This window comes from Natrix helvetica (assembly GCF_964273705.1).
Source record: "Natrix helvetica genome assembly, chromosome: 14".
NCBI classification, from domain to species: domain Eukaryota; kingdom Metazoa; phylum Chordata; class Lepidosauria; order Squamata; family Natricidae; genus Natrix; species Natrix helvetica.
Genome location: NC_138564.1, coordinates 770,082 through 796,378, shown reverse-complemented (window position 1 = coordinate 796,378; position 26,297 = coordinate 770,082). Strand labels below are relative to the sequence as shown.

At 46.3% G+C, this 26,297-nt stretch overlaps 1 protein-coding gene across 4 annotated transcripts in view; it reads right to left on the bottom strand.

Annotated features, from left to right (window-relative positions):
• The window catches only part of MED15 (mediator complex subunit 15), a 50,011-nt gene extending 24,089 nt beyond the window's left edge, over window positions 1–25,922 (bottom strand). For 2 of the 4 annotated variants that reach the window (XM_081966176.1, XM_081966177.1), the window contains exons 1-5: window positions 25,743–25,920; window positions 18,186–18,273; window positions 17,339–17,390; window positions 16,700–16,729; window positions 16,196–16,411 (exon numbers count right to left, since the gene is read on the bottom strand). In XM_081966176.1, coding sequence (XP_081822302.1) covers window positions 16,196–16,411; window positions 16,700–16,729; window positions 17,339–17,390; window positions 18,186–18,273; window positions 25,743–25,798 — 442 coding nt within the window. In that variant the 5' untranslated portion in view covers window positions 25,799–25,920. Of the gene's footprint in view, window positions 1–16,195; window positions 16,412–16,699; window positions 16,730–17,338; window positions 17,391–18,185; window positions 18,274–25,742 lie in introns of all 4 variants that reach the window. The other 2 variants (XM_081966178.1, XM_081966179.1) reach the window with 2 other exon arrangements.
• Between the last annotated feature and the right edge of the window lie 375 nt (window positions 25,923–26,297).

The following is a 26,297-nucleotide window of genomic DNA, read 5'->3' as shown; positions in this document are numbered from 1 at the left end:
GGATCCCTGGACTTGTACATTTTGTGAGGCATCGCTTCAAGATGGCACAGCTGACAGCAGCCTTGGTGAAATGCTCTCTAATAGTTTTATTGTTTTTCTATTATTCTCTGTGATTCACTTTGTATGTCATATTCAAGAGATCAAGCAATATTTTCTTAATGGGCAGCTTTCTGTGACTATATTGAAATTGCAGAAACATCCGGGCAAAAGAAAGTAGAGGGTCTCTGCTTTTATATCAACAACTGATAGTGTAAAAATGTAACCACACTAAAGAAATTCTGTGATGTGTGATGTGGACTTAAGAGATATTAATTATCAATTGCAACCCGTTTTATTCTCCATGACAGTTTTCCACATTTATTCTACTTGCAACGTACATTCCTCCACCACGTGTTGCATAAGCAATGCATTAAAACCTCTAGCTGACCAGATTAGGTGGGCTCAAGAGATACCCGACTCGCTCCACATTGTAATGGGAGATTTCAACAGTTCTAACTTAAGTCCAGAACCTTTCAGCATGTCAACTGTCTTACTGGAGGCAATGGGAGATCGGAGGAGTCTTCCTTGGTGACAGTGGCTGATTGGGCCACGTGATGGACATGTGGGTGCTGGGGAAGGGTTTTGAACTTTCAGCTGGGTGGGGAAAACCTGGAAGCTTTCAGATTCGGGGTTTCCCAGATGTGCCAACATGGCTCTTCTAATAAATTGGAATCCTTTGCCTCTGACTTTTATTTTATGGAGGATGCTATTTGGAACTCTGACAGACTGCACCGACTGGAACATTTTCGGAGATACCTCTGCAGACTTGGACAAGCCCACAGATACTGTAACACCATATATCAGTTTTTGTGAAGACCTATATGTGCTTGCCAGAAACCTGCAAACACACAGTAACAAGCCTTGGTTCAGAGCTAAATACAAGCCGCCACGTTGTGCCAAAGAGGAAACCCACAGGAAAGAAGACAGAATGTCTTGCAGAGATGTCAAAGACAGAAATGTCTTCACAAAGGAGACCAGAAGAAAGAAGCTACTCTGAAAGGCTGAGGAATCAGCTCTCAACAAATAAATCAGCAAGTATGGGGGGGGGGGGGGGGATATCACTGGTTACAGCAAACCTCCTTTCCATGCTGAAGGGAACAAACAACTGGGAGATGACCTGAATGTGTTTTACTGTAGAATAGAGTAGAGTGGAGTGGAGTGGAGTAGAATTCTTTATTGGCCAAGTGTGATTGGACAAACAAGGAATTTGTTTTTGGTGCAGAAGCTCTCAGTGTACATAAAGAAAAATAAAATAAAATGCATTCATCAAGAATCATAAGATGCAACACTTAGTGATAGTCATAGGTTACTAATAAGCAATCAAATCATACTAGGAAACAAATAAAACAATATAAATTGTAAAGATACAAGCAACATGATTATAGTCATAAGTGGGAAGAGATAGATCCTAGGAAGGAAGAGAAGAATAATACAGTCTTGGTAAATTATTTGACAGTGTTGTGAGATTGCATCTCAAAAGATCCCTCTGTTAAAGTACTGGTTTACAGATGATACAACAGTGATTGGTCTCATTCGAGACAACAACGAATCTGCATACAGACAGGAAGTTGAACAACTAGCCTTGTTGTGCGGTCGGAACAATCTTGAACACACTCAAAACTGTAGAAATCGGAGAAGCCCCCCTATTCTACCACCTTCTACAATACTAGACAACACAGTATGAACAGTAGAGACCTTCAAGTTTCTAGGTTCTATAATATCTCAAGACTTTAAATGGACACACAACATTAGAGCCATCATTAAAAAGGCACAACAAAGAATGTTCTTCCTGCACCAACTCAGAAAACTCAAACTGCCCAAGGAACTGCTGATAACAGATCTACAGAGGAATTATTGAGTCTGTCATTTGTACCTCTATAACTGCCTGGGGTTTGGGATTGCAACCAAACAGGACAGACACAGACTTCAACGGACAGTTAGGACTGCAGAAAGAACCACTGAAACCAGCCTGCCTTCCACTGAGAACCTGCATACTGCAAGAGCCAAAAAGAGGACTGTGAAAGTATCTACAGACCCTTCACATCCTGGACATAAACTGTTTAAACTTCTTCCCTCAAGACAACACTATAGGCACTGCACACCAAAACAATCAGTGTGTGTGAATCAGCAAGCTTATACACAACATAGTATACAGAGGTGGGTTCCTACCGGTTCGGCCAAACCAGTAGTGGTATGCTGGCCTGGGCCACGACCCCGAATCGGTTCCCTCGGTCACCACCAATGTTCCAAGCTGCGTGGCCGCGCACTTGACAAGAAAATGCCGCGCAGCAGTTTCCAATTGCCGCGCAGTGATTTTTAATGTCACAGCGTGCTAGGATCGCACGTGTGGCACCGCCCCACTTTGGACGGGGAGCTGCCGTGGGTCCCTCCTTCCTTTGGGATGGAAGCGGCTTTCCGAGCTTCGCCCCTCCCCTCTCCTCCCGATCGCTGCCCACCACCCCTTGGCGAAAGCCTCACCTTTCCTCAGAGGAGCTGGCTGGCCAGCCCAAGCGCGCAAGCCAAACGCCCGCAGACGCGCCTAGCCCGGACGGTCGATCCCCCTCCCCTGTTCCTTGAGTGGGTGTGGAAAGCGCAGCTCCCTCCCCAGCGAAAGCCATGCAATATTTAGTATGTTGAGATCTCTCCAAGCCCCCGAGGGCCTTTCCCTCCCACTCCCCTCTGCCCAGCGAAAAAAATTCAGGTGCTCAGGCATGAAAGTGTGCTGCTCAAACACTATACTTTTCTGGGCACACTGAAAAAGAAATTAGAGGGAACATTGGTCGCCACTGCCATCTCAAGTGTCAGTCGTAGTGCAATTAATGCCGCGGCTGGCCCCTACTTCCTCCGCCATTATGACAGCTGCACCGCCACTTTTGGTGCTTCTTTTCCTGTCCGCTATAAAGCCTGCTGTCAAACTACACGCACTGTTGTAATAGGCGGATGGCACTGTCACTAAAAAAAACCACTAGAAGAATGAAACCTAAAGCTCCTAACTGACCAGTCTGTGGTGGCTAGTTGTCACTAGAGCCACAGCTCCCTAGTCCAGGCCAGTTGGTGGCTAGCTTCAAAAAGTGGCCTCAGGCTCTTTCGGCAAAAGTTGCTTTTGCAAAGGAAAAAGGGCGCGAAGTCTTTGACAGCGTTTTAATGGCTGCCTGAATTGAGCATGAGACTCAATGGCCGCTTGTTCGTTGGCAACTAGCGGGGAATGAGGGGCTGGACAATAATGCTGCTAGATGTTGGTGGCTAGCTGGCCCCCAGGAGCGTTATGCTCTCAGTGCTGCAGTCCTTCTAAATGATTTCTAAACAGCGTGAAGCGGCAGAGCGGCTTGCTTATTCCCCGAGTAGAATGTGGAAGCTCTGGTGACAAAACAAGGAGCGCTGACTCCCCCAAACGCTCGATGTCACAGGCCAGCAGGCTAATCCTGCTGCACCGTCACAGCCCCTGGCAGCGAGGGCCAAAGCCCTTTCCTGGCATTGGACTGCCAGCATGTTTTTTGGCTGGAAAAGGGGGCAGAGAGAAACAGTCCTGTTGCCAAGGTACGCAACAAGGGGGAAAAGAAATCCCAACTTCCTTAACCAGAGAAAAGTGAAAATAAAACCGTATTGTGAATTTGCGCTTAATCTTGTAAAAACCTTCTAAGCCAGAGCAGCAGTGTTTGTCAGCTGGAGATAATGGCACAACTTCAACAGCAGAAAGAAATTTTAAGCCTGCAAAAGATATTGTTAGAAATTCAGAAATTATCAAATACATTTGAGAGAACGGAGAAGAAGTTGGAAAACCTAGAGCATCTAACAGTAAAATATGATGAAGAAGTTGGAGATGTTTATCAAGTGGAAAAAGTGGAGGTTAGCGTCCTAAAAACCAAAGAGGAAAATGACCATAAAGAAATTAAATCCGCTGATATCTATGGTGATTGGTTTGTGTCTGGAAATGGAAAGAGTGGAACACTGAAGGGGGAGTTAAATGGAGAGGAACTCTACCCCAGATGGCAAGGTACAGAAGAAGAAAAAACAAAATAATTTATGGATTTAAAGAGAGAAATTTTATTAGCAACATCATTGATAACACCTGTCAGGCCTGTAGTTCTGTTCCTTTTGGGATCTTTGGCCTGCCACACTTTTTATTAATTTCTTATGCTGTTTCATTAGTGTAGTAGTTGGGAGGGGGGATAGAAAGGAGTAGGACTGTGGAATGTATTGTTATGGATTTTCTTAGAAGCTCAAGGTCGTCTTTTGTCTCCGCACCTCGACACCTGGCCGGAAGCAGAGGGGTGTACATGCCAGCGTGGAAGATGAAGATTGGACCATGTGATGAATTATGGGGTGTGGGGATAGATGATGAACTTTCAACTGGGTGAACCCACTGTCAGCGTTCCAAATATCATGCAGAATTAAATCATTGTCCAAGGCAAAGTAGTCCTTAAAACTCCAATTTAATAAGACAGGCATGTTGGCATTATGCTGTTGAAATTTCAACTCTAAGGTACATCCGGTGAATTTCCCAAGTTAAAAGTTCATCATCTATCCCCACACCCCATAATTCATCACATGGTCCAATCTTCATCTTCCACGCTGGCATGTACACCCTTCTTCTTCCGGCCAGGTGTCGAGGTGGGAGACAAAAGACGACCTTGAGCTTCTAAGAAATCCATAACAATACATTCCACAATCCTACTCCTTTCTATTCCCTCCTCCCAACTACTATACCAATGAAACAGCATAATATATATGTTTTAATTATGTGGCAGGCCAAAGATCCTAAAAGGAACAGAATTACAGGCCTGACAGGCGGCCTCTCCTCAAAAGAAAAACGTTTCCTGAAAAGAGAGTAACATAAATGTTAACTATTAAAATTTAACCACCTCTTCCTCCCCCAGGGGGACCCTTTGGCTTATCAGGGAATTTCTCATGGAATTGCTTCACTAATTTATCTGCTTTCAGATCCCAACTTTTCACCCACGTAGCTTCTGACAAAGGGTATCCCTTCCAATGCACTAAATATTGTAAACGACCTCTATACAGCCTGGAATCTAATATTTTTTTCACTTCATAATGTGTTTCCCCTTCTACCACTACGGGAGGAGGTGGAGTTTGGGTGGATGGTCTCGTGCTAGACTCCCTTACCGGCTTCAATAAGCTACAATGGAATACCGGGTAAATTTTCCCTAAGAGTCTAGGTAGGCTGAGTCGAACTGTAACTGGGTTAATTATCTTTTCTATTGGGAAAGGACCTAGAAATTTTGGACCTAATTTCTTACTAGGCATCTTTAATCTTATGTATTTAGTAGACAAAAAAACTTTGTCCCCCACTCGAAAGGGGGGTTGTAGGGAACGATGTTTATCAGCTTGCTTCTTGTATGCTTCTGCCGCATCTGTTAGTGCCTTTTTGGTATTCTCCCATCCCTTCTTTAGTGCCTCCAGCCATTCATTCAGGGACATGGATGAGGGAGGTTCCTTAGTAGTTCAGGCATGGGAACGAATTCCATGCCACTGGTAATCTGGAAAGGAGTTAATCCGGTACTGCTGTGAACCGTATTATTATATGCTACTTCAGCGAAAGGTAGCAAGTCCGACCAATTGTCTTGCTAATAGTCCACATAACACCGGATGTACTGTTCCACCATCGCATTGGCCCTCTCTGCTGCCCCATTTGTGCTGGGATGAAATGCTGAGCTGAGTCCCTGCGTGGACCCGATCGATTTTAGGAATTCTCTCCAGAACTTGGCGGTGAATTGAACTCCGCGATCTGAAATGATCCTTTTTGGAACTCCATGTAGGCGATAAATGTGTTTCACAAACATTTTCGCTAATTTCTTTGCGGATGGTAGGCTTGAACAAGCGATAAAGTGTGCTTGCTTGGAAAACAAATCAATAACTGTCCAGATTACTTTATTACCACTGCTATCTGGAAGTTCGACAATGAAGTCCATTGCTATCTCTTCCCATGGTCGGCTAGGGTTGGCCACTTGTTGTAGTAGTCCAGGGGGCTTTCCCGGACGGGTTTTCATTGTTGCACAAGTAGCACAGCTTTTTACATAATCTTCCACCTCCGACCTCATCTTTGGCCACCAAAATTGACGTCTAGCGAGGTGGAGAGTTTTCAGGAATCCGAAATGACCTCCTAGTTTCGCATCATGACTCCGCTGTAGCACTTGCAATCTCATTTCTGCAGGGACGTACAGTTTGGATCCCTTCCAGGCTACGCCATCATTAATCGTTAGGATGTCTTTGTTGTTGTTGAACCATGGGTCTGTCTGGAGGGCTGCTTTCAGTTCGGTTCTCAGTTTATCTTGGCTTCGACTGGTGACTTGAGCTGCCTTTTGGTGAGAAGAAGATATGATGGGGTGGAAAATTTCTTCCTTCTTACTGTCAAACTGGGGTTTTCTCGACAGTGCATCTGCTAACAAGTTCTTCCCTGCGGGGATGTGTTTAATTTCAAATTTGAACCTTTGGAAATATTGGGCCCAACGGACCTGTTTGGGGGATAACTTTCGATGGGCAAGGAGAGTTTCGAGGTTTTTATGATCAGTCCATACCTCGAACGGTATATCCCCCCCTTCCAGGAGATGCCTCCAGGTGAGCATGCTCCACCTGATCGCGAATGCCTCCTTCTCCCAAATGGGCCACCTTCTTTCCGTAGTGGTGAGTTTTTTGGAGATGTAAGCGCATGGTAAGAGGTGGCCTTCCTTATTCTTTTGTAGTAGCACCGCGGCTATCGCGACATCACTGGCATCCGTTTGGATTATGAAAGGTCGCTCTGGATCGGGGTGTTGCAATATAGGTTCTTGGGCAAAGAGCCGTTTTAATTTCTCAAAAGCCTTTTGACAGTCAATTGTCCATCTTAATGGTTGGTTTGCTTTTGGTTTAGTAGGGGAAGGCCCCGTTCTTAATAGGTCAGTCAATGGTAGGGCAATTTCAGCAAAGGTTGGAATAAACTGCCTATAAAAGTTTGCAAATCCAAGGAAGCTTTGTAATTGTTTGCGAGTGCTTGGAGGTTTCCAATCTAACACCGCTTTCACTTTTTCTGGGTCCATTTCTACTCCTTCATTGGAGATACGATATCCCAGATAATCTAGCGAGGTCTTGTGGAATTCACACTTTGACAATTTTGCATAAAGTTTGGCAGCTAGAAGTTTTTTCAGGACTTGCCGTACCAGTTTCACATGTTCTTCCATGGTCTCAGAGAAGATCAAGATGTCATCTAAATAAACGAGTACTCCGCGGTACAGGTGGTCGTGTAGCACTTCATTTATGTACTGCATGAATACTGCGGGTGCTCCTTGTAGTCCGAAAGGCATGACTTTATATTGGAAGCTGCCTAAGGGAGTATTAAAAGCGGTCTTCCACTCATCCCCTTTCCGGATTCGTATACGGTAATACGCCTCTCTCAAATCCAGCTTGGTGAAAATCTTGCCCTTAGCCAAGTGGTTCAACATATCTTTCATGAGAGGGAGGGGATAGGTATTCTTTTCGCATACCGCATTCAAAGCTCGTAAGTCCACACAGAGGCGAACCCCCCCATCTTTCTTTTCCTTGAAGAGCACTGGGGCCGCTACTTTTGATTTTGCTGGTTCAATAAACCCTCTTTTCAAATTGGTGTCGATGTACTTCCTCAATTCTATCATCTCTTTAGGCGTCATAGAGTACATTTTGGGCTTTGGTAAGGTTACCCCAGGTTTGAACTCTATGGCACAATCTGTGGCGCGGTGAGGTGGAAGGTAGTTTCCGTCTTCCTCACTGAACACCTCCGCCAGATCCCAATAGATCTTTGGGACTCGTTGGATTCCCGGAAGTTTAGTGTCTGCTGCGGTTGCTGCAGGTTCTGGATGGGTTGGGCTGTTAGGTTCCAATGTTCCTGGGTGGCCCTTTGGTTCCACTGGTGGTAACGGCCCAAGTCCAATAGTCACCTTTCTAACGCCATCCTCCCACTTTATGGTAGGTTCCCACTTGTCCAACCATGCAAGCCCTAGGATAACTGACTCCTGCATTCCAGGGGCCACGATGAATCTGAGGAACTCATAGTGGCGGCCTATCACCAGTTTTACTAACTCAGTGATCTTTGTAGCCGGAGCTCCCCCAATTAGGGTTCCATCCACTTGCTCAAACGGAATGGGTTGTTTCAGGGGTCTGGTGCGTATACCTAGTTGCTCCACTATTGACATGCTGATTAAGCATCGGGTGCAGCCGGTATCTATAATCACCCCAACTTCCCCTTCTACCCCCTTTTTCGGTATTTGGAGTTTGGCTTTTATTTGGAAGGGGCGGATAGGTGCACTCACCATTGGGTCGTCTTCTGGGTTTCCTTCCTCTTCCTCCTCTGAAGTGTCCCGGGCGTTTTCAGTGGCTCCGCTCTCTGCCCCTGCTGGCTGTTGTGCCAGACGACTTTTTTCTGGTGGTTTTCTGGGGGGGGGGTTTCTTGACTGTGCTGGCAGGTGGTTGGCGTGGTTGTGGAACTGGGGCTGGAGCCCAGCATGTAGATGCCCGGTGGCCAAGCTGACCACAACGGTAGCACTTTATTTTGGGGCCCCAGGAACGAGGGGTTGGCGGGAGCTTTTCAGTTTGCTGCCTCTGCGTTCGGTGGGCTAACGGTTTTTTTTCAGGGGTTCTGGTACCAGGCTTTGGATAGGTGTTAATCTCGTGGTCCAGTATGATTGCAGTGGTGTACCATTCTTGGATACGATCTGGGGTCCCCCTTACGGCACAAGCTTGTTTCAGTTTGGGATCTAAGGCCTTTTTGAACGTATAGACCAATAGTCTCTCTGGCCAGTAACGTAGTCTTCCAGCTATTCTCCGGAATTCCCAAACTAATTCTTTGACCGGCCGACCCCCCTGTCGTAATTCCTGGATCTGGTCTTCAGCATCTACCTGTTGGGCCACATCGTAAAATCGGGCCCGCATCAGTTGGATGAACCCCGTTATGTCATCTAACTCAGGAGCTGCTTCTTCATGGAGTTCCGCTATCCATTGTGCTGCCTCTCCTTCATTCATCCCCTCTGCTATTTCTTGGATCAGTTCTCGATCCGTCAGGTATTGTGGGCCTACTTGGTCAACGTACGCCAACACTCGATTCATAAAGTAAGCTAGTTTGTCTCGGCTGCCATCATAGGTTGCACGGAACCGGGGGGGTGTGGGAGGAGGAGGGGGTGCTGGTGGTTGAACCGGAGCAACCTGTTGGCCTGCTGCTTGGGGTGGTAAGCTTCTTTGTGGGGCCACACCCATCGGTTGGGCAAAAGCCTGCTGAGGCATTGGTGGGGGGGCTGGGCCCTGTGGTGGTCCCATTCCCTGGCTCTGCCTCTGAGCAGCTATTTGGGGTGGCGCCATTGGTTGGGAAGGGGCAGGCGTCCACTGGCATTGAGCCCATCCATGACCCGGGAAGAAAGCCCAACCTGAATTGGCTTGATTGATGGGTCCAGAGCCATCGCTTTGCAGAGGGGGGGAGGTGAAAGTGTTCCAGGCCCCTTTCGGCTGGTTAAGTTTTACTTCCCAATTTTTTTTTCCTCCAGGAGGGGGGGGTGCTGATTCGCTGATGGCTGTGTGGAAAGACCCAAGGTCTCCGCTCCACTGCGCAGCAGTTTCTCTGCTGGGAAAGGATAATGTGGGCTTTGCTAGGCTCCACCCGGGTGGTTCTGGGGGCCCCAGGGGTTTTTGTTCACTCACATTTAGGCGTCGGAATTGGTCCGGAAGGCCCATCAAAGACTGGCTGCGTGATAGCGACTGAGATCTCCATTCATTTGCTCTTCTCCCCATGCTCCAGCCGTCTGTCAGAGTTCCCTTGGGGGGCCCCCCTCCTTCCAGCAGGCATTCCTGAGAAGCAATAAATCCCGAAACTTCCTCCCGCAGATCAAACTCCGTCTGTGAGGGAAATCTTGGTTTCGGTTCCTTTCGCCGGGCGCCCTGCTGAAGCTCCCTTTGCTTCGCCTCTGCCTGTTGAACTATTTCTTTAGAAGGTGCATAGATGGTTTCGACAAAAATAAGCGATCCATCATCCTTAGCTTTCTCTGCTGCATTCTTTCCTTCCTCCATCTTCACTGAAATTTCGTCCTGCCCAGGGTTGGGTCAGAGCTGGGATTCAGTACCCCGATGAAAGAAAAAATTTTTAAGGGAGAGTTGAAATAATGTCAGCGTTCCAAATATCATGCAGAATTAAATCATTGTCCAAGGCAAAGTAGTCCTTAAAACTCCAATTTAATAAGACAGGCATGTTGGCATTATGCTGTTGAAATTTCAACTCTAAGGTACATCCGGTGAATTTCCCAAGTTAAAAGTTCATCATCTATCCCCACACCCCATAATTCATCACATGGTCCAATCTTCATCTTCCACGCTGGCATGTACACCCTTCTTCTTCCGGCCAGGTGTCGAGGTGCGGAGACAAAAGACGACCTTGAGCTTCTAAGAAATCCATAACAATACATTCCACAATCCTACTCCTTTCTATTTCCTCCTCCCAACTACTATACCAATGAAACAGCATAATATATATGTTTTAATTATGTGGCAGGCCAAAGATCCTAAAAGGAACAGAATTACAGGCCTGACACCCACAGGATGTACATTAGAGTTGAAATTTCACAGCATAATGCCAACATGTCTGTCTTATTAAATTGGAGTTTTAAGGATAACTTTGCTTTGGACAATGATTTAATTCTGCATGATATTTGGAACGCTGACAACACCACTGACAATTAAAGATAAGCTGATTAAGGAAAGAGAAGAAGGGCATCAAAATTACATGAGAGACTTAATAAGCAATGAGTTGCTAAGAGGAGTCCATACAAATTTGATTAAGGAGATGATTAGAGGACTGATACCACAAATGGCAGAAGGCACGAGACTGTTTTGCTACTGGAAAGATACAGGTTGATAGATGGAAGTGCATAATTTAAAACTAGTTAAACTTAAGTGAAATTTAGTGACAATAGATATAGTCAAATAAACCCAAACCCAACTGAGTTCCTAAGTAAGAGCATTGTTAAGTGAGTTTCACCACATTTTACTCAATCCATGACACCTCCTGGCTCTAACAGTTATGTGCAGGCTAGGGAAGAACATCTGAAGGCGTATGTAATGTTCTAATATACAGAAGTTATAGTTAAATGTGTAGCAGAAAGTGGACTCCGAGTGTGTTTTTCCAAATGCAGTAAGTGAGGTTGAATGTGTATAGTTTTAGAAGAGCTCAATGTGTGTGTGTGTATATATATACATACACATACAGTATATATAGTAGATAATGTATATTTTTGGGGTGCATATACACACTCTGTATTATGCAATATGTATGTTCACATATGGCATATATACATAGGATTAAATAGTACATTTTGGATGTTCAAAAGTAATAAATAAATAGACAAATTGTATCTTGTTGAGACATTTTGAGGTGAGGAGAGGCCAGGCAAGGTGCCTCTTAACGTGAGTGACGTCAAGATGACCACACCCAATCAGTCATATGACCAACCAGCTATACCCACTCAATCACATGACCAACCAGCTACGCCCACCCAGTCACATGACCAACTAGTCACATGACCATGATGCTATGCCCGCCCAGTCACATGACCAACAAGCAACACCCGCCATCACATGACCAAGTCACGCCCACAGAACCGGCAGTAAAAATTTTTGAAACCCACTCCTGATAGTATGTGTATGTACTGTATATAGGCCTATGTGTATGTCCACCCTAAATAAATGGCACCCTAGTACTTTGCTTAATCTATTTAAGCCAATAATTTCCCAGTTTCCCTCGTATTTAGAACAGACTGAACATCTCTATTGATCTGGAAAGAGACAGAAGTTGTAACTGTCAGGCCTGTAGTTATATTCTTTTCAGGATCTTTGGCCTGCCACACTTTCTTATAATTTTCTATGCTGTTTCAATAGTGTAGTAGTTGGGGGGGGGGAATAGAAAGTAGTAGGATTGTAGAATGGATTGTTGACATTCTTTTATAGAAGCCAAGGTCATCTTTTGTCTCCGCACCTCGACACCTGACCGGAAGCAGAGGGGTGTAGATGCCAGCATGGAAGATGATAATTGGAACATGTGATGGATTATGGGGTGTGGGGATAGATCATGAACTTTCAACTGGGTGAACCCACAGGATGTAAATTCAGAGTTGGGATTTTCCATAGAGGTGCTAACATGCCTGTAGAATAAATTGGACCTTTAAGGATGTTTTGCCTTGGACAATGATTTATTTCTGCATGGTATTTAGAACCCTAACATTATTCCAACTCTCCCCTTTAAAATAATTCACTAGCACTCTCCCCCTCTCAAGGGGGAAGGGCTGGTGATGGAAGAGCTGGTGATGGGGGTCGCGGCATTCCCAACGCTGACCGGGACAGCGTAAATATCAGCGAAGGATTAATGAGAAGCTTTTGGTGATAAGAAGATGAGTGCGGAACTTCAAAGGCAATGGAATGCGGCTTCCAGTTTAATTGCATCTGCAGGAATGCATGTGGAGAGACGACAAGACAAAGGAAGGTCTCAGACCACACTTCTTCAGCAAAACGTGAGTGCATGCTTCCCCTCCTTCCCCCCAGCTTGGAAGCAAGGCTTGGAGAAAAAAAAGAAAAAAACCCCTAGAACGGAGGCTTGGGCTCCTTCCAGACGGCAATAAATGAAATGGCTTATTACCCTGCAACTAACTGGGAGAAAGATTCCCTTTCAAAATGGGAATTTCAAAGGAGGCAGGAAGAAGGGATTTTGCCAGCATCTTTCACTTGCAAGACACCACAAATGGGGCTGCAACCAGTAAACGAAGCAAAACCAGATTGGGCTTTCTTCCCAGGATTTGGATGGAAGAGATGCTACTGGCCACCTCCTTTGCCATCAGCATGGGGAAATGCTCCAAGCCAGCAGAGGGCACCTACTTGGCCCATAACTCTTCCAAGCCAGCAGAGGGCACCAACTTGGCCCATAACTCCTCCTAGCCAGCAGGAGGGTCCTTGGCACATAAAACCCCCTAGCCAGCCATCATTGGTTGAGCTGCAACCTGTGAAGCAGGCGACCCCGGGAAGGGTCTTAACCCCAGGTCATGGGTGTGAGGGATGCCAGTGGGCACCTGCCCTCCCTCAGCAGATGGCACCATGGCAGAAAGCTGGGCAGTGGCCAACTGAGGGATTGACCTCCCCACCAGTTCCAGTCTTCCCTGCAAGGCCCAAAAAGGTTCTTACCAGACCTTCCTACAGAGAAGAAATCTCCATGGAAGAAGGGATTACCAGAGGCCTGCAGTGTGGATGGCGGGAAAATGTGCGCCTGCAAGGCCCCAAGTGGTTCTTAACCCACCTTCCTACAGAGTAGCAATCACCAACATGGAAGAAGGGATTACCAAAGCCAGGCCTGCAAGATGGGAAGCGGGACAAGGTGCATCTGCAAATGCCCAAAAGGTTCTTACCCCACTTTCCTACAGAGAAGCAATCTCCACCATGGAAGAAGGGTTTACCAAGGGGGAAGCTGCAAGTTGGAGAGCAAGGCAGTGTGATGAAACGGTTCCTGAGTTTAGAGATGTAACTAGGTTCCATTCCTCGTGGGACCCAATTAAATGCCACCATTGTTGTCAAGGTGGCCACAGAGCGTCAGAGTGCTTGGCTCCAGCCCCAATGCCACAAACGTGCACACCAACCACCACGGCGGTGAAGAGAGGGTCCCAGATGCCACCACAGAAGAGTCATCTGGGCCAACAACCTCTGGAAGAGGATCCCCAACTTATGGTGACAAAGAGTCCTACCAAGGGGGAGGCCTCGGAGGAGGGAATTGACGAAGAACAAATGTGTGTACCAATTGTCATGGTGGTAAAGAGAGGGCCCCAGATGCCAGCACAGAAAAGTCATCTGGGCAAACGACCTCTGGAAAAGGATCCCCAACTTAAAGTGACAAAGAGTCCTACCAAGGGGGAGGCCTCGGAGAAGGAAATTGCCAAAGAACAAATGTGTGTACCAATTGCCACGGTGGTAAAGAGAGGGCCCCAGATGCCACCACAGAAAAGTCATCTGGGCCAACAGCCTCTGGAAGAGGATCCCCAACTTAAGGTGACAAAGTGTCCTACCAAGGGGGAGGCCTCGGAAGAGGAAAAGGGCAAACAATCTCCGGAGGAGGATCCCCAACTGAAGGTGACAAAGAGTCCAACTAAGGGGAAGGCCTCGGAGGGGGAAATGCCCAACCGACCTCTGGAAGAGGATGCCCAACTTCAGGTGGCGAAGAGTCCTACCAAGGGGGAGGCCTCGGAGGAGGAATAAGGCCAGCCGTGGATGATTGAATCCAAGAGCCCAGAACCTACAGCACCTGCAGCAGAGAGCCCTAAATGGCCATGGGAAGAGGTCGCAATGGACTTCATCGTGGAACTCCCAGACAGCAGTGGGCATAAAGTAATTTGGACTGTTATTGATTTGTTTTCTAAGCAGGCACACTTCATTGCTTGCTCAGGATTGCCATCCGCAAATGAATTAGCGGAAATGTTTGTGAAACACATTTATCGCCTGCACGGAGTACCCAAGAGGATCATTTCAGACCGCGGAGTCCAGTTCACAGCCAAGTTCTGGAGAGAGGTCCTGAGATCCATTGGGTCCACACAAGAACTGAGCTCAGAGATTCATCCCAGCATGAACGGCGCAGCAGAGGGAGCCAATGCGGTGGTGGAACAATACATCAGGTGTTTTGTGGACTATCAGCACGACACTGGTCGGACTTGCTACCCTTCACCGAAGTGGCGTACAACGATGCGGTCCACAGCAGCACTGGATTAGCAGGTTTCCAGATTACCAGTGGCATGGGAGTTGTTGCCATGCCTGAGCTGCCTAGAGAACCTCCTTCCTTCATGTCTTTGAGTGAATGGATGGACATGCTAAAGAAAGGATGGGAGAATACGAAGAAGGCTCTAGCAGTTGCGGCAGAAGCCTACCAGAAGCAAGATGATCAACATCGCTCGCTCCAAAACCCCTACCGTGTGGAGGACAATGTTTTTGTATCTACCAAATACATAAGATTAGAAATGCCTAGCAAGGAATTGGGTCCAAAATTTCTAGGTCCATTCCCAATAGTGAAGATAGTTAACCCAGTTACAGTTCAACTCAGTCTACCCAGACGTCTAGGGGAAATTGACACAGAATTTCATTGTAGCTTGTTGAAATCAGTAATTGGGTCTAACAGAAGAGCATCCACCCAAGCTCAATCTCCTCCTGTAGTGATAGAAGGGGAAACACAAACTGAGGTGGAAAAAATTGTAGATTTCAGGCTGAATAGGGGTCGCTTACAGTACTTAGTGCATTGGAAGGGTTACCCTTGGTCTGAAGCTATTTAGGTGAACAGTGGGAACCTAAAAGTGGAGAATTTAGTAAAGCAATTCAATGGGAAGTTTCCCGAAAAGTCAAAGGGTTCCCCTGGGTGGAGAAGAGGTGGTTAATTTTGTTATGTTAACTTTTATGTTATTCTCTTTGCAGGAAACGTTTTTCTTTTGAGGAGAGGCCGCCTGTCAGGCCTGTAGTTATGTTCTTTTCAGGATCTTTGGCCTGCCACACTTTCTTATAATTTTCTATGCTGTTTCAATAGTGTAGTAGTTGGGAGGGGGGAATAGAAAGGAGTAGGATTGTAGAATGGATTGTTGACATTCTTTTATAGAAGCCAAGGTCATCTTTTGTCTCCGCACCTCGACACCTGACCGGAAGCAGAGGGGTGTAGATGCCAGCATGGAAGATGATAATTGGAACATGTGATGGATTTGTGGGTGTGGGGATAGATCATGAACTTTCAACTGGGTGGAATTTCAGGATGTAATTCAGAGTTGGAATTTTTCCATAGAGGTGCTAACATGCCTGTAGAATAAATTGGACCTTTAAGGATATTTTGCCTTGGACAATGATTTATTTCTGCATGGTATTTAGAACCCTAACAGTAACAAAGGTGACCTAATTAACTTTCTCCTTTGAAAATTTATTTGAACTCATCTTCCTTTTCAGATGATGTGTAAGCAATAACATGACATCATATCAATGCTTTTGGAGTCCTATAATGAAGAGAGGGACAACTTTGTGTTTAAAAAGACCCTCCTGCCTTTCTCTACAGAAGTGAAGTGTTTGTAGTTCCGGGGGACCCCCCCCCCAATCCCAACCCCATCAGAGGGAGCCTCCCCAAGGCCAAGGGTCTGCCTCAAATACTTACTTGGCTGGCTGGTGGCAGGGATGTTGGGGATGCCGTGAGAGGCCATCCCGGCAGGTCCAGGAGGCTGCTGCCCTGGGAGATTCATTGGCTGTCCCATGGGGGGCCCAAGCCCACTCATCCCGGCCAGGGAGGCTCCCTGAGGACGGGAAGCCATCCCCATGGCCCCTGGTCCTGCTGGAGGACCCCCCGTCAGGCTCTGCAGCGCATTCATTGGGTCTGGGGGGAAAAGAACAGAAACGTGCACCTGCTCTGCTCTGCCAACTCAGCTGAAGATGCAGCCGCTCCCCCCCTCCCCCCCCTGGTCTTCCATGAAGCAGAGTTCTGATTCTGGCAACCCCGGAAGAGCTCGAAGGGGTGTCAGAATGCGTTTTTCAGAGCCCATTTCCTCTTTCCATCCAGCAGCCTCGGGCACCCCAGGAGACCTACCCCTCCAGGCTGGCCATGGCAGAAAGGCCCCGGAAGCATCACTACAAAGGAAGGGGACAAAGAAAAGGGGCTCCTTACCATTGACGGAGGCCAGAGACTTCTTGTTGTCTAGGAAACAAAAAAGATAACAGTTGCACACACACAGATTTAGCGAACATCCTGAGTGGGCCAACAGGGCTTCTGCTGGGGAACATGGGTCTTTCCTTTAAGGCAGGAGACCTTTTAAATCAATAGCTGAAAATGCAGAAGTGGGGGGCTGGAGCTCCTAAAATCTTGGGCTCTTCCTCCAATGGGCTTCAATGGATTCATTTTCCAGGGGAGGGGGAATTAGCCCACCGAAACGAGTTGAGTGATTACATTACCACTATTATTATTATTACATAGGAACCTCAAAGGTTAAAGGAGAGAATACACCTTCCCATCACAGCTATGGAAGCCCTTCAAAGGGAGGACCTGGGAGACTGGGCCTGGCTTCCTCATCCCTCATCCCCATCTCCTTGCTTCCTTCCTTCCTTTCCTTCCCCCACTCCCCTCCCTAGAGCTTACAAAATTATCCTAGACCAGGCCCAGCTGCAGTGCTTTCTCAGCTGTTGGGACCCTGGCTCCAAATTCCAATTGGGGAAGGGTTGGGTGCGGGCTAAGACTTGGTGTGAGCTCCCCACTCTGGCTCCTTCCCAGCCAGGAAAAATGTCCACAGAAACACAAAGGGCTACTTACGAATATCTCGGAAATGGATGATGAGTCTTGCCACGAGAGAGAGATATTCATCCTGGAATTAGATAATTAGGAAAATGTGCCATGGAAGGCAGCAGGGAGGCAGGCGAGGGCTCACGGGACTTCTTGCCCCATCAGGCTGGGCCTGCAGGCCTTTGTGGAGCAGGGGAGAAAGGCCCCATGGGTAGGAGGGTGGCCCAAGCAGGAGCAGCCACCAGCGGAGCCAAAGGGCCTGGTGGGCTCCAGGGGTCTCTCCTTGGATCCAGTGGGACCTGGCTGTTGCTCTCCTATCTCTTCAATCCATGGGGCTCAGAAACTCACGGTCACGCCTTCCCAAAACCCTCCTGCACTGCGTGCCATTCAGTCCTGGACATCTCTGACCACAGAACCGGGAGGAGCGGATCACCAATTCGCTCCAGGTTACAGTGATGGAGGGGAAGCTGGCTGAGCCAGGGGGCACCGTCCCTGCTCTGACCCTTCGGCTTCCCATCCACTTGCAGTCTCCCTGCTTCTAGTCTGGCACCTTCACCACTAGGACTTGCTTCCTTTTGGCCTGGGGTAGGGAGGAGGACCTCCTTTAAGGCGGCCTTCCAACATACAAGCAGAGGCTCCTTTTCAGAAACTCAAATCCCACCCTGCACAGATCTCCTCCTCCCCCTCCCCCTCCTCATCCATGGCCCCCGGCTGAGAGCAGGAGCCCCGGCAGGCAGGGAAGAGCCACGGCTGATGCCCCCCAGAGGGAACCCCTGTGCTGGGGCCACCTCGGCTGCAGGACCACCGGCCAGTCAGCTTCTCCTTGCAGGGGGCTCCCTCCCACCTGTCCCCTCCAGCAAGGAAAGGAGCTGCTTACCCGTGTTTTGGCCTTCATGAAAACATGGTTTTCCATTTCTTTGCTGGTCTTACTGTGAGCAACGCCAGCTTTTCTCATGGCATCTTCACTGCAAGAAACAAGAGTCTGCTCAGGTTTACTGTCCAATATTTAGAGTAAGGCTCTTGGGTTTCTTTCTAAATTTTCTTTTAATACAAACATTTCATCATGCATTAAACAGTGTGTCGTCTGGGTACAATTTTTTTGTGTCATAACAGTTAAAGCTTATCACCATATTCATTATTTATATCTATTTTTATTTTAGTACTGTCTATTATTGTAACCTTTCTCTTGTGACTGGGCCTGGGCCTCCACCTGCTTCTCTTCATGGCTGCTATAAAGAAAACCTTTGGAAAACAGCTGTGGATTTTGTTCAGTAGGTTTTCCCCCCCAGCCATAATGAACTCCTGGGAAGATTGGTGGCCAAAGCCACTTCGCTGCCTGTCAGGGCTTGGATCTCTTTCCTTTTTTTAAATACTTTTTTATTTTATTTTTATATATACATCAACATCAATCCATTAACAGTGTGGCATCCGGGAAGTTAAAAACTTTGGAACAACTGTTGGAAGAAGGAATTGTTTTAAATTGGTTACATTACATACAGCTTCAGAAGAGATGGGAAGAAGATCGAAGGGTCGGTTTTATGGACAAAGAAGTGGATCTGATTAAGCAGATAAAAGAGACTGGCCCAAAACAAGTTAAAAGAATATATAATGTACTGTTAGAAAGAGACTCAGAAAGTGAATTGGTTAAGGATTGTATGATTAAATGGGCTCAGAATTTTGGTGAAGTGGTTATGTTGGAAACGTGGGAAAAAATATGGGTTCAGAATGTTAAATTTACACAGTCACAGAATTTAAGGGAGAACTTTTATAAAATGTTTTACAGGTGGTATTTAGATCCTAAAAAATTATCATGCATGTACCCAAATGTTCAACCAAAATGTTGGAGATGCGGGTGTCTAGATGCTACCTTTTTTCATGTATGGTGGACCTGCAATAAGGTTAAGGCTTTTTGGATAAAAATATGGTGGGTCATGCAAAATGTACTGAAAAAAAGAATACAATTTACTCCGCAAATGTTTCTACTGGGCATAGCTAAGGATCTTACTAAAGGGGAAACAAAATTGGTTCTGTATATGGTCACAGCAGCTAGGCTGCTGATTGCGCAACATTGGAAGAAAGATTTTTTACCGACAGTTGGTCAATGGACTCAGAAAGTGGCGGGGTTCGCCGAAATGGCAAAAATTTCAGCTTTTTTAAAAGATCAGAAGCAGGAGAATTATACACAGGAATGGGCAAAATGGATTGATTATATACAGAATAAATACCAGACTAGGAGGTATTATGTAGCCTTTAGGTAAGAATGTTTAGACTGATAGATGATCAGAGTAAACAATACATGGAATGCTTGGAATCACTAGAGTGGTGTATAGTGGAAGTCAGTGGGGGGGGGGTTGAGTGGGAGGTGGGGGTGGGTTAGGGTGGAGGGTGGGGCAATATATATGTATAAATATACTAGAAGATGGGATTAATGAAATATTATTTTAAGAGAAATTTATATTATGATTTATATATGTTAAATTAGTTTAGAAGAAGGGATTGATGGGCTATTATTATTCTAAGAGAAATTTATATTGTGATTGCTGGGAAGAGAGGGGGTATAATATGTGAATGAGTAATTTACTTTTAGACAGGGGGAGAGGAGGGGGTAAAATAATTGGTATAATATTTGAATTTCCTTTTTTTAGGGGGGGCTGGGGGGAGGGGAGGGGGTATAGTATCTGTATGGGATTTATACTGTATGGTGGGGGGGTTAAAAGGGGAAAATATGATTGTATAAAACTTTTTCAATAAAAAAAAACAGTGTGGCATCCGGGTATCATTCATTTTGATATAAAAACAATACTAATATCAATAATATTTGTTACATTAAGCAAGCTTACATACTCCTTAGTATTAATACTCCAATTTGTATTACGATATAAATCTGCATTATTTAATTATTCAATATTTCAGTGTATTATGCTAATGCCTACATTGTTTAAGCATGCATTTCTTTCAACCTCTAAGCTTTCCATTTAATTCTTTAATTTAATCAGGCCATCCTTACTAATGCTAGTATAATATACATATTGTATTTAATTCCCTTTACTCCATCTTGACAACAATCACCATATTAAACATACATATTAAATAAATCCATCTTTCAACCTCTAATCTTCTATTTATTACTTTTATAATATGTATATATTTATTTCTACTTCTATTCTAACTTTTAATCAGGCCCCCATTATATTAAAGAAAGAAGGGGGCAAAAAAACCAAGAAATAACATTTCCTTTCTATCCATCATCTCTTCCCCTTTTTAATATTTCAGTTCTTATTTGGTTTTTTGGCATACCTCCCATACTCCTCTCTTGGATCTTGGTCTCGATCTACCTCTGCATTTTAACTGTTTAGTCTAAGTATTCCTCCCATCTCTATCCTCTTACCCTGCCAAGCCTCCAGAGTAACTGCCCAAACCCCCCTCTCTTTTTCAATGGTATCTTCCCATTCCATTTTTAAATCTCTTAAGATTTAAGATAATTCCCCACTAATGATGTCATTAAACATTATGGTCTTTATGATCTTCTCTTTTTGTTTTACTTGTTGATTTATCTGTTCTGTCTTTTCCTCCATTCTTTCCGTTGTCTCTCCTGGGCATCTTGGTCTTTATTCATTGTCCCTTGTAGAACATTTTCTATTTTCCCATCTATGCTTTGCATTAAATTGTTTATCTCCATAAAGTTCTTTGTCATAAAGTCCTTAATGCTTTTGGATCTGAACCAAGGCGGCTCTTTCCTGAATGGATGCCGGGGCTTCTCCTGCACCAGCCCCGTTCGCTTCCCAGGTAGCACAGCCCACGTTCCGGACTCCATCTGGTCGCCATGCAGAAGGATGCTTCCTTGCCTAAAAGCCACAAGAGGCTGGGACATGCCAGGAACTGCAGCTGCACAGGCTCACTTGGACCAAGACGCCACAGCACTTACCATTGTTCACTGAGATAAAGTCTCCTCTGGCAGGAGGAATTCTGGGTCAGGGCATCTCAATGTTTCGGATTGGGGAGGGTGGATCAGAGGAAACCCCCTCCCCCCAAAGCTGAGGATACTGGACTCCTCAAGTTAAGAGTTCCAAGAGTGAGAGACATAAACATAGGCCAATTAACCCAGGAACAGAAAGGCCTGTACAACTACGCACAATCCATTCAACCCAATGGCGGGCTCATGGACATCCTGGCGTGAAAACTTCCAAGGCTTCTGGAAGGTCTGAGGGGGAAGAACATTCCAGAAGACATGCCTCCCTCGTGCCAGAACACCACACAGCCCACCTACTTATGTCTTGTTGGACAGGCAGACTCAACTGAAAACAGGCAATCCTGCAAAGAGGATGGCTCTATGTCATGCAGATGGCAACCAGCATGTTGGACTCCATCTGGAAGCCCACCAGTAACCACTTCCGCTCACACCACCGTACTCTGAATGAGCTGTGTTTTCTGGATAGTCTCCAAGGGCGCCTTCATCCATTGTTAACATCTGTTCTCTTCTATTGGTACATGTCATAATTCATAAAGGAAGTTGACTAACCCATGAGTGGCCATGAGTAGGGTACCATGATCCAAGAAAAGGAACAATTAGTACACAGATAGAGCTGTGCAAAGCCTTTCTTGGCCATAGCTGCTATCTGCTTCCTCAAGCAGCAGCTACCATTCCAGGAAGAAAACCAAACTGCACACGGCAACATGGGGAAATGCAACTCCATTTAAAAATGAGATTAATACATTCCTGGAACTAGGTGGTCTTGCTCCAGTTCAGCTTCAATTTCTTTCTTTCCATCCAGCCTCTAGAAACTGAGACAACATACTGACCTCACTCTGTTTGGTCCAGACGGATACCATGATTGATGATATCTAAGGCTGCTAAGAGATCTGAATTTGATGTGAATTTGGAGTCGGTCAAACCACAATAGTTGCACCATCCCTATTCTGCCTCCATTACAAATGCAATCTATTTATTTATTTATTTGTTAAATGTAATTGCCACCTATCTCGCCATGGGGCTACTCTTGGCAGCTTACAACAATAAAATGGAGGAAACGAAAAAAGTATAAACAGAAAATAGAATAAAAGAAAGAAAAAGAACACAACAAGAATACATCAACATGATAACCAAAAGATGGATGGGTGGAAAGCAGAAGTGGGGAGGGGAGGGGGAGTCTGGCATAGATCCAGCAGCCAAATGGCAGAACCAGGTCTTCAGGCTCTGAATGCCATCTCCATCTCCATGCTACAAACAACTCCACGCTACAACCAGGATTGAAACTGGACTGAAAAAAGACAGCTAATCCACTTCTTCCAGGGCCCTCTAGAGCTACAATGTGAATGCCTAATGCTCAACAACCTTCCCCCAAAAGGGGAAACTGGAGATTGGATGGATATTAATACTGTTGGCTCCAGAGATGTTTTTAAGGTGCACTTCTCCATCAAAAGACCATCCCCTTACTAAAAAACTAATTTACCACCAACTGGACCCCACCATATCCTACTTCCCAAGAGGCCTTAACCCAGTCAGGAGGGGCACAGATCTAGCATACATTCACAGTCACATGCATCTGTTCCTCAAGAGTTAGAGACTCCAACTCTTCCCAGAAAACAAGCAACAGCCAGCCTTGATTAACCAGACTGGAACTGCTGCAGGTTTCCCTATAGTTACCAGGCACTCCTCTCAAAGATCCTGCCCCCTGTAGCATCAGGCCATCCTGCTTCTACACCCTTTTTACATCTCTAGCTGACTCCAAGACGCCTCAAAAATGTGCCAGTCTGGAACAGGGGTAGGAACCTTTTAGATTCTTCAAGGAATTGGCAGGAATGACATCTTAGATAAGACTTAAGAATCAAAACTGGTGTCTTAAATAAGTAAGGAATACATTTTACTCTTGCCCCATACATCCCTACGACCAATCCGCTCGCACAGAGAGGGACTTCTCCGGGTGCCGTCCGCTAAACAGTGTCGGGGGGCGACACCCAGGAGCAGGGCCTTCTCTGTGATGGGCCCAGCCCTTTGGAATGACCTCCCCGTTGACATCAGGATTACTTCCGATCTCCGCTCCTTCTGTGTAAAGCTCAAGACCCACCTTTTTCAATTATCTGGCCTGGCTCAACCGTAGTCTCATTCTACTCCTCCTGACAGTCTTTTTTAAATTTGTAATTTTTAATTTGGGGTATTTTAATTGTTAATTTTTAGTACTACTATTGTATGTATTTTAAGACTTACCTCCTCCGTGTATGTGTACGTGTATGTGTATGTGTATGCTTATGTATATATGTATGTGCTTTTATTGTACGCCGCCCCGAGTCCCTTGTGGAGAGGGAGCGGCTAACAAATTAAATTTATTTTTATTATTATTATTATTATTATTATTATTATTATTATTATTATTAGTATTATTAGTATTATTATTATTATTATTCCACCTGCTTTCCAGCATTTTGGAGCCATTCAATACAGGAAATAGGAACTCTGGTGGTTGTATTGGGAGGATAACAGATATCCCTGTCCAACAATGGTCAGCATCATGCCTGAAAGAGAGCCTGTCCATGTTGTTGGAATCCTGTGAAGCTATAGCTGTTCTTGGCAGACAAGTAGGTCATGGCCAAGAAGACCTCTGGAAGCTTGAAGAACAAGCAATCCACTTGAGAAGCCCCTCTAATTTGTGATGATGGTGTCAGTAATTGTCTCTCTCTCTCCCAATTTCTCCTTAAAACCACATGAACTTGTGCATTGAAGGGAAAGTTCATTAATCTGGTGAATTAAAGGCATTTCCATTGTAAAGTTGTTGCTGCAACTGATCATTTGGCTCTGAGAATATCAACCAGAGCCAAGAAAGAGGCTTCGTTATTAGCTGCATTCCTCATCACTCATAAAAGAGAGGAAAGGAATGGGGGCCGATTTACTAAAAATCATGCCATGCCAACTAAAGGCTTTGAAGCTAATCCAGTAATCCATCTTCAGGCATTAAGTGCAAAGAAAGAAAAAATTGGGGAATCGATAGTAAGCCCAGAAAATGTTTGCTAATGACAAAGTCTTGAATAACTGTTTTAGCTTTCTAGAATCCCAAGTAAGCAGAGAACATCTGCATGTCACCGGTATTGGAGCTATTCTTGCTCTTTGGGGAGAGTAAATCAGAAAGTTTTAGAGCTCTCTTTGCATTGCTGGCTGATTTAATTGAAATTGAGCACATTAACAGAATGCTCTGACATAAATATCGATACCTGCTTTAGTGTCATAGTGAAGCCATCAGACTAGAAATGGAGAGATGGTGAGTTCTAGTCCTGCCTGGGCCAGTCACTTTCTCTCTGTCCTACAAAGGAGGCAATGGCAAACCCCTTCTGAAAAACCTTGCCAAGAAAACGGCAAGGATGAATCCAGGCCGTCTCACAGAATCAGACACGGTGCACCGGAAGGGGGGGAACCATAAGTATCAGAGGCTGGAATCCCTTTGATTGCTGCCACGGCTGTTTGCTACTACAAAATAAAATATTCTGTGTTGATTCTGACAAGATCCAGTGAACTCTGTTAGAACGGGGGTCCCAGCAACGGAAGCATAAAATACCAATTCCTACCAAAGATGTAGCACAAATGTGCTTTTCTTTTATGTGCTGCATCAACTTCCAAGGGGAATTTTTTAAAATTGTTTCATTGTTGTAGCCCTTTTTGTGTTTTGAGGGGAATGTAAAAAATACCAGATGTGATTTATAAACATTAACTGGAGTCCTGACGCCTAACTCCTCCTTAGAATTGCCAGCTGAATAAGAAGCATTTGGGAGTCAAAATCATATCATCTACAAATAAATTTAAGTGCTTCTATTACGGCTAGGTTAAAAGATAGCGGTGACAAAAGAGGCATCTCCTTGGTGCTGCTTAAAATAGTAAAGGGATATGAATCATAGCTGCTTAATCATATCTGAGTTTGGCCTATAAATATCTTCAATCCTCTTTAATTTAATATTAGTTTTACAAATAGTATTCCCAGGGAACCAAAAGCTTTAGGTAGATCTAAGGAACAAATGACCAGGACAGTTTAATTTGACTAAATTGTAAAATAAGAATTTCTTGGGGGTTTCTACGGGAGGAGGAGGGAATCTTTGGGTTACCAGGGGAGATTCTGCTCCTGTCCTAAAAACATCGTTTCCGAGCGAGATTTCGCAACAGGCCTTCACCTGAGTTTGAGGGAGGGGCGGGCGACCTTGTCAGGTATCCTGGCAGGCCTGCCTGCAAGACGGGCCAAACCTCCCCTGCCGCCACTCCCCACCTGCCCGGGGCCCTCCCTGCTCTGCGCTGCCTCCCACAGGGCCCCGGCAGGCAGCTCTTGCCCAGCTTCGGCCTCAAGCCGCTCAGCCGCCGCCTCCGCGCCCCGAACCCGCCCCGGGCCGCCCTTCCCTCGGCCCAGAGGTCGGGCCACGCGGGGCTCCCCCGAGCAGCTCCGCGGGCCCCGCCACTCACATCTGGCTGACCAGCTTCTGCCGGAAGTTGGCGCTGCGCCACTCGCTCTCCTCCATCCCGCCGCCGCTGCCGCCGCCGCCACGGGCGCCCGAGCCAGAGTGCCTCCGCAGAGCCGCCGGAAGTGGGCGGGCGCGCGGCACGCCGGGAAGTGGAGTTCCGCAACCGCGCTTCCTGCTTCCCGCACGGCCGACTGGGGGGAGGGGGGGCGGAGCCTGTGCGGCGCTCGGCTGGGCGGGCTCGCGGAGCCCCGTCTCCGGCCAGGTAGGAGCGGCGAGGCCGGTGGGTTGGCGGCCGCGGGGGATGGCGGCCGTGGGCGAGGCCGGCCTGTGCAAAAAGCCTCTGGCCGGGGCAGGCCCGCCAGTGGGGCCGGAGAGAGGCGGCGCTTGTCGCTGGGGGCGGATCCCCCGGGAGGCTGGCGGAGCCGCCAAAGCCCCCGCGGCCCTTCCGCCGAGCGCGGGTCCGCCTTCTCAGTGGCTGTCAGTTCTTGTAGCAGCTCATCTTCCCTCGCAGATTCAGACTCCGACGGGGACACGACGGGCTGTCACAGAACGGGGA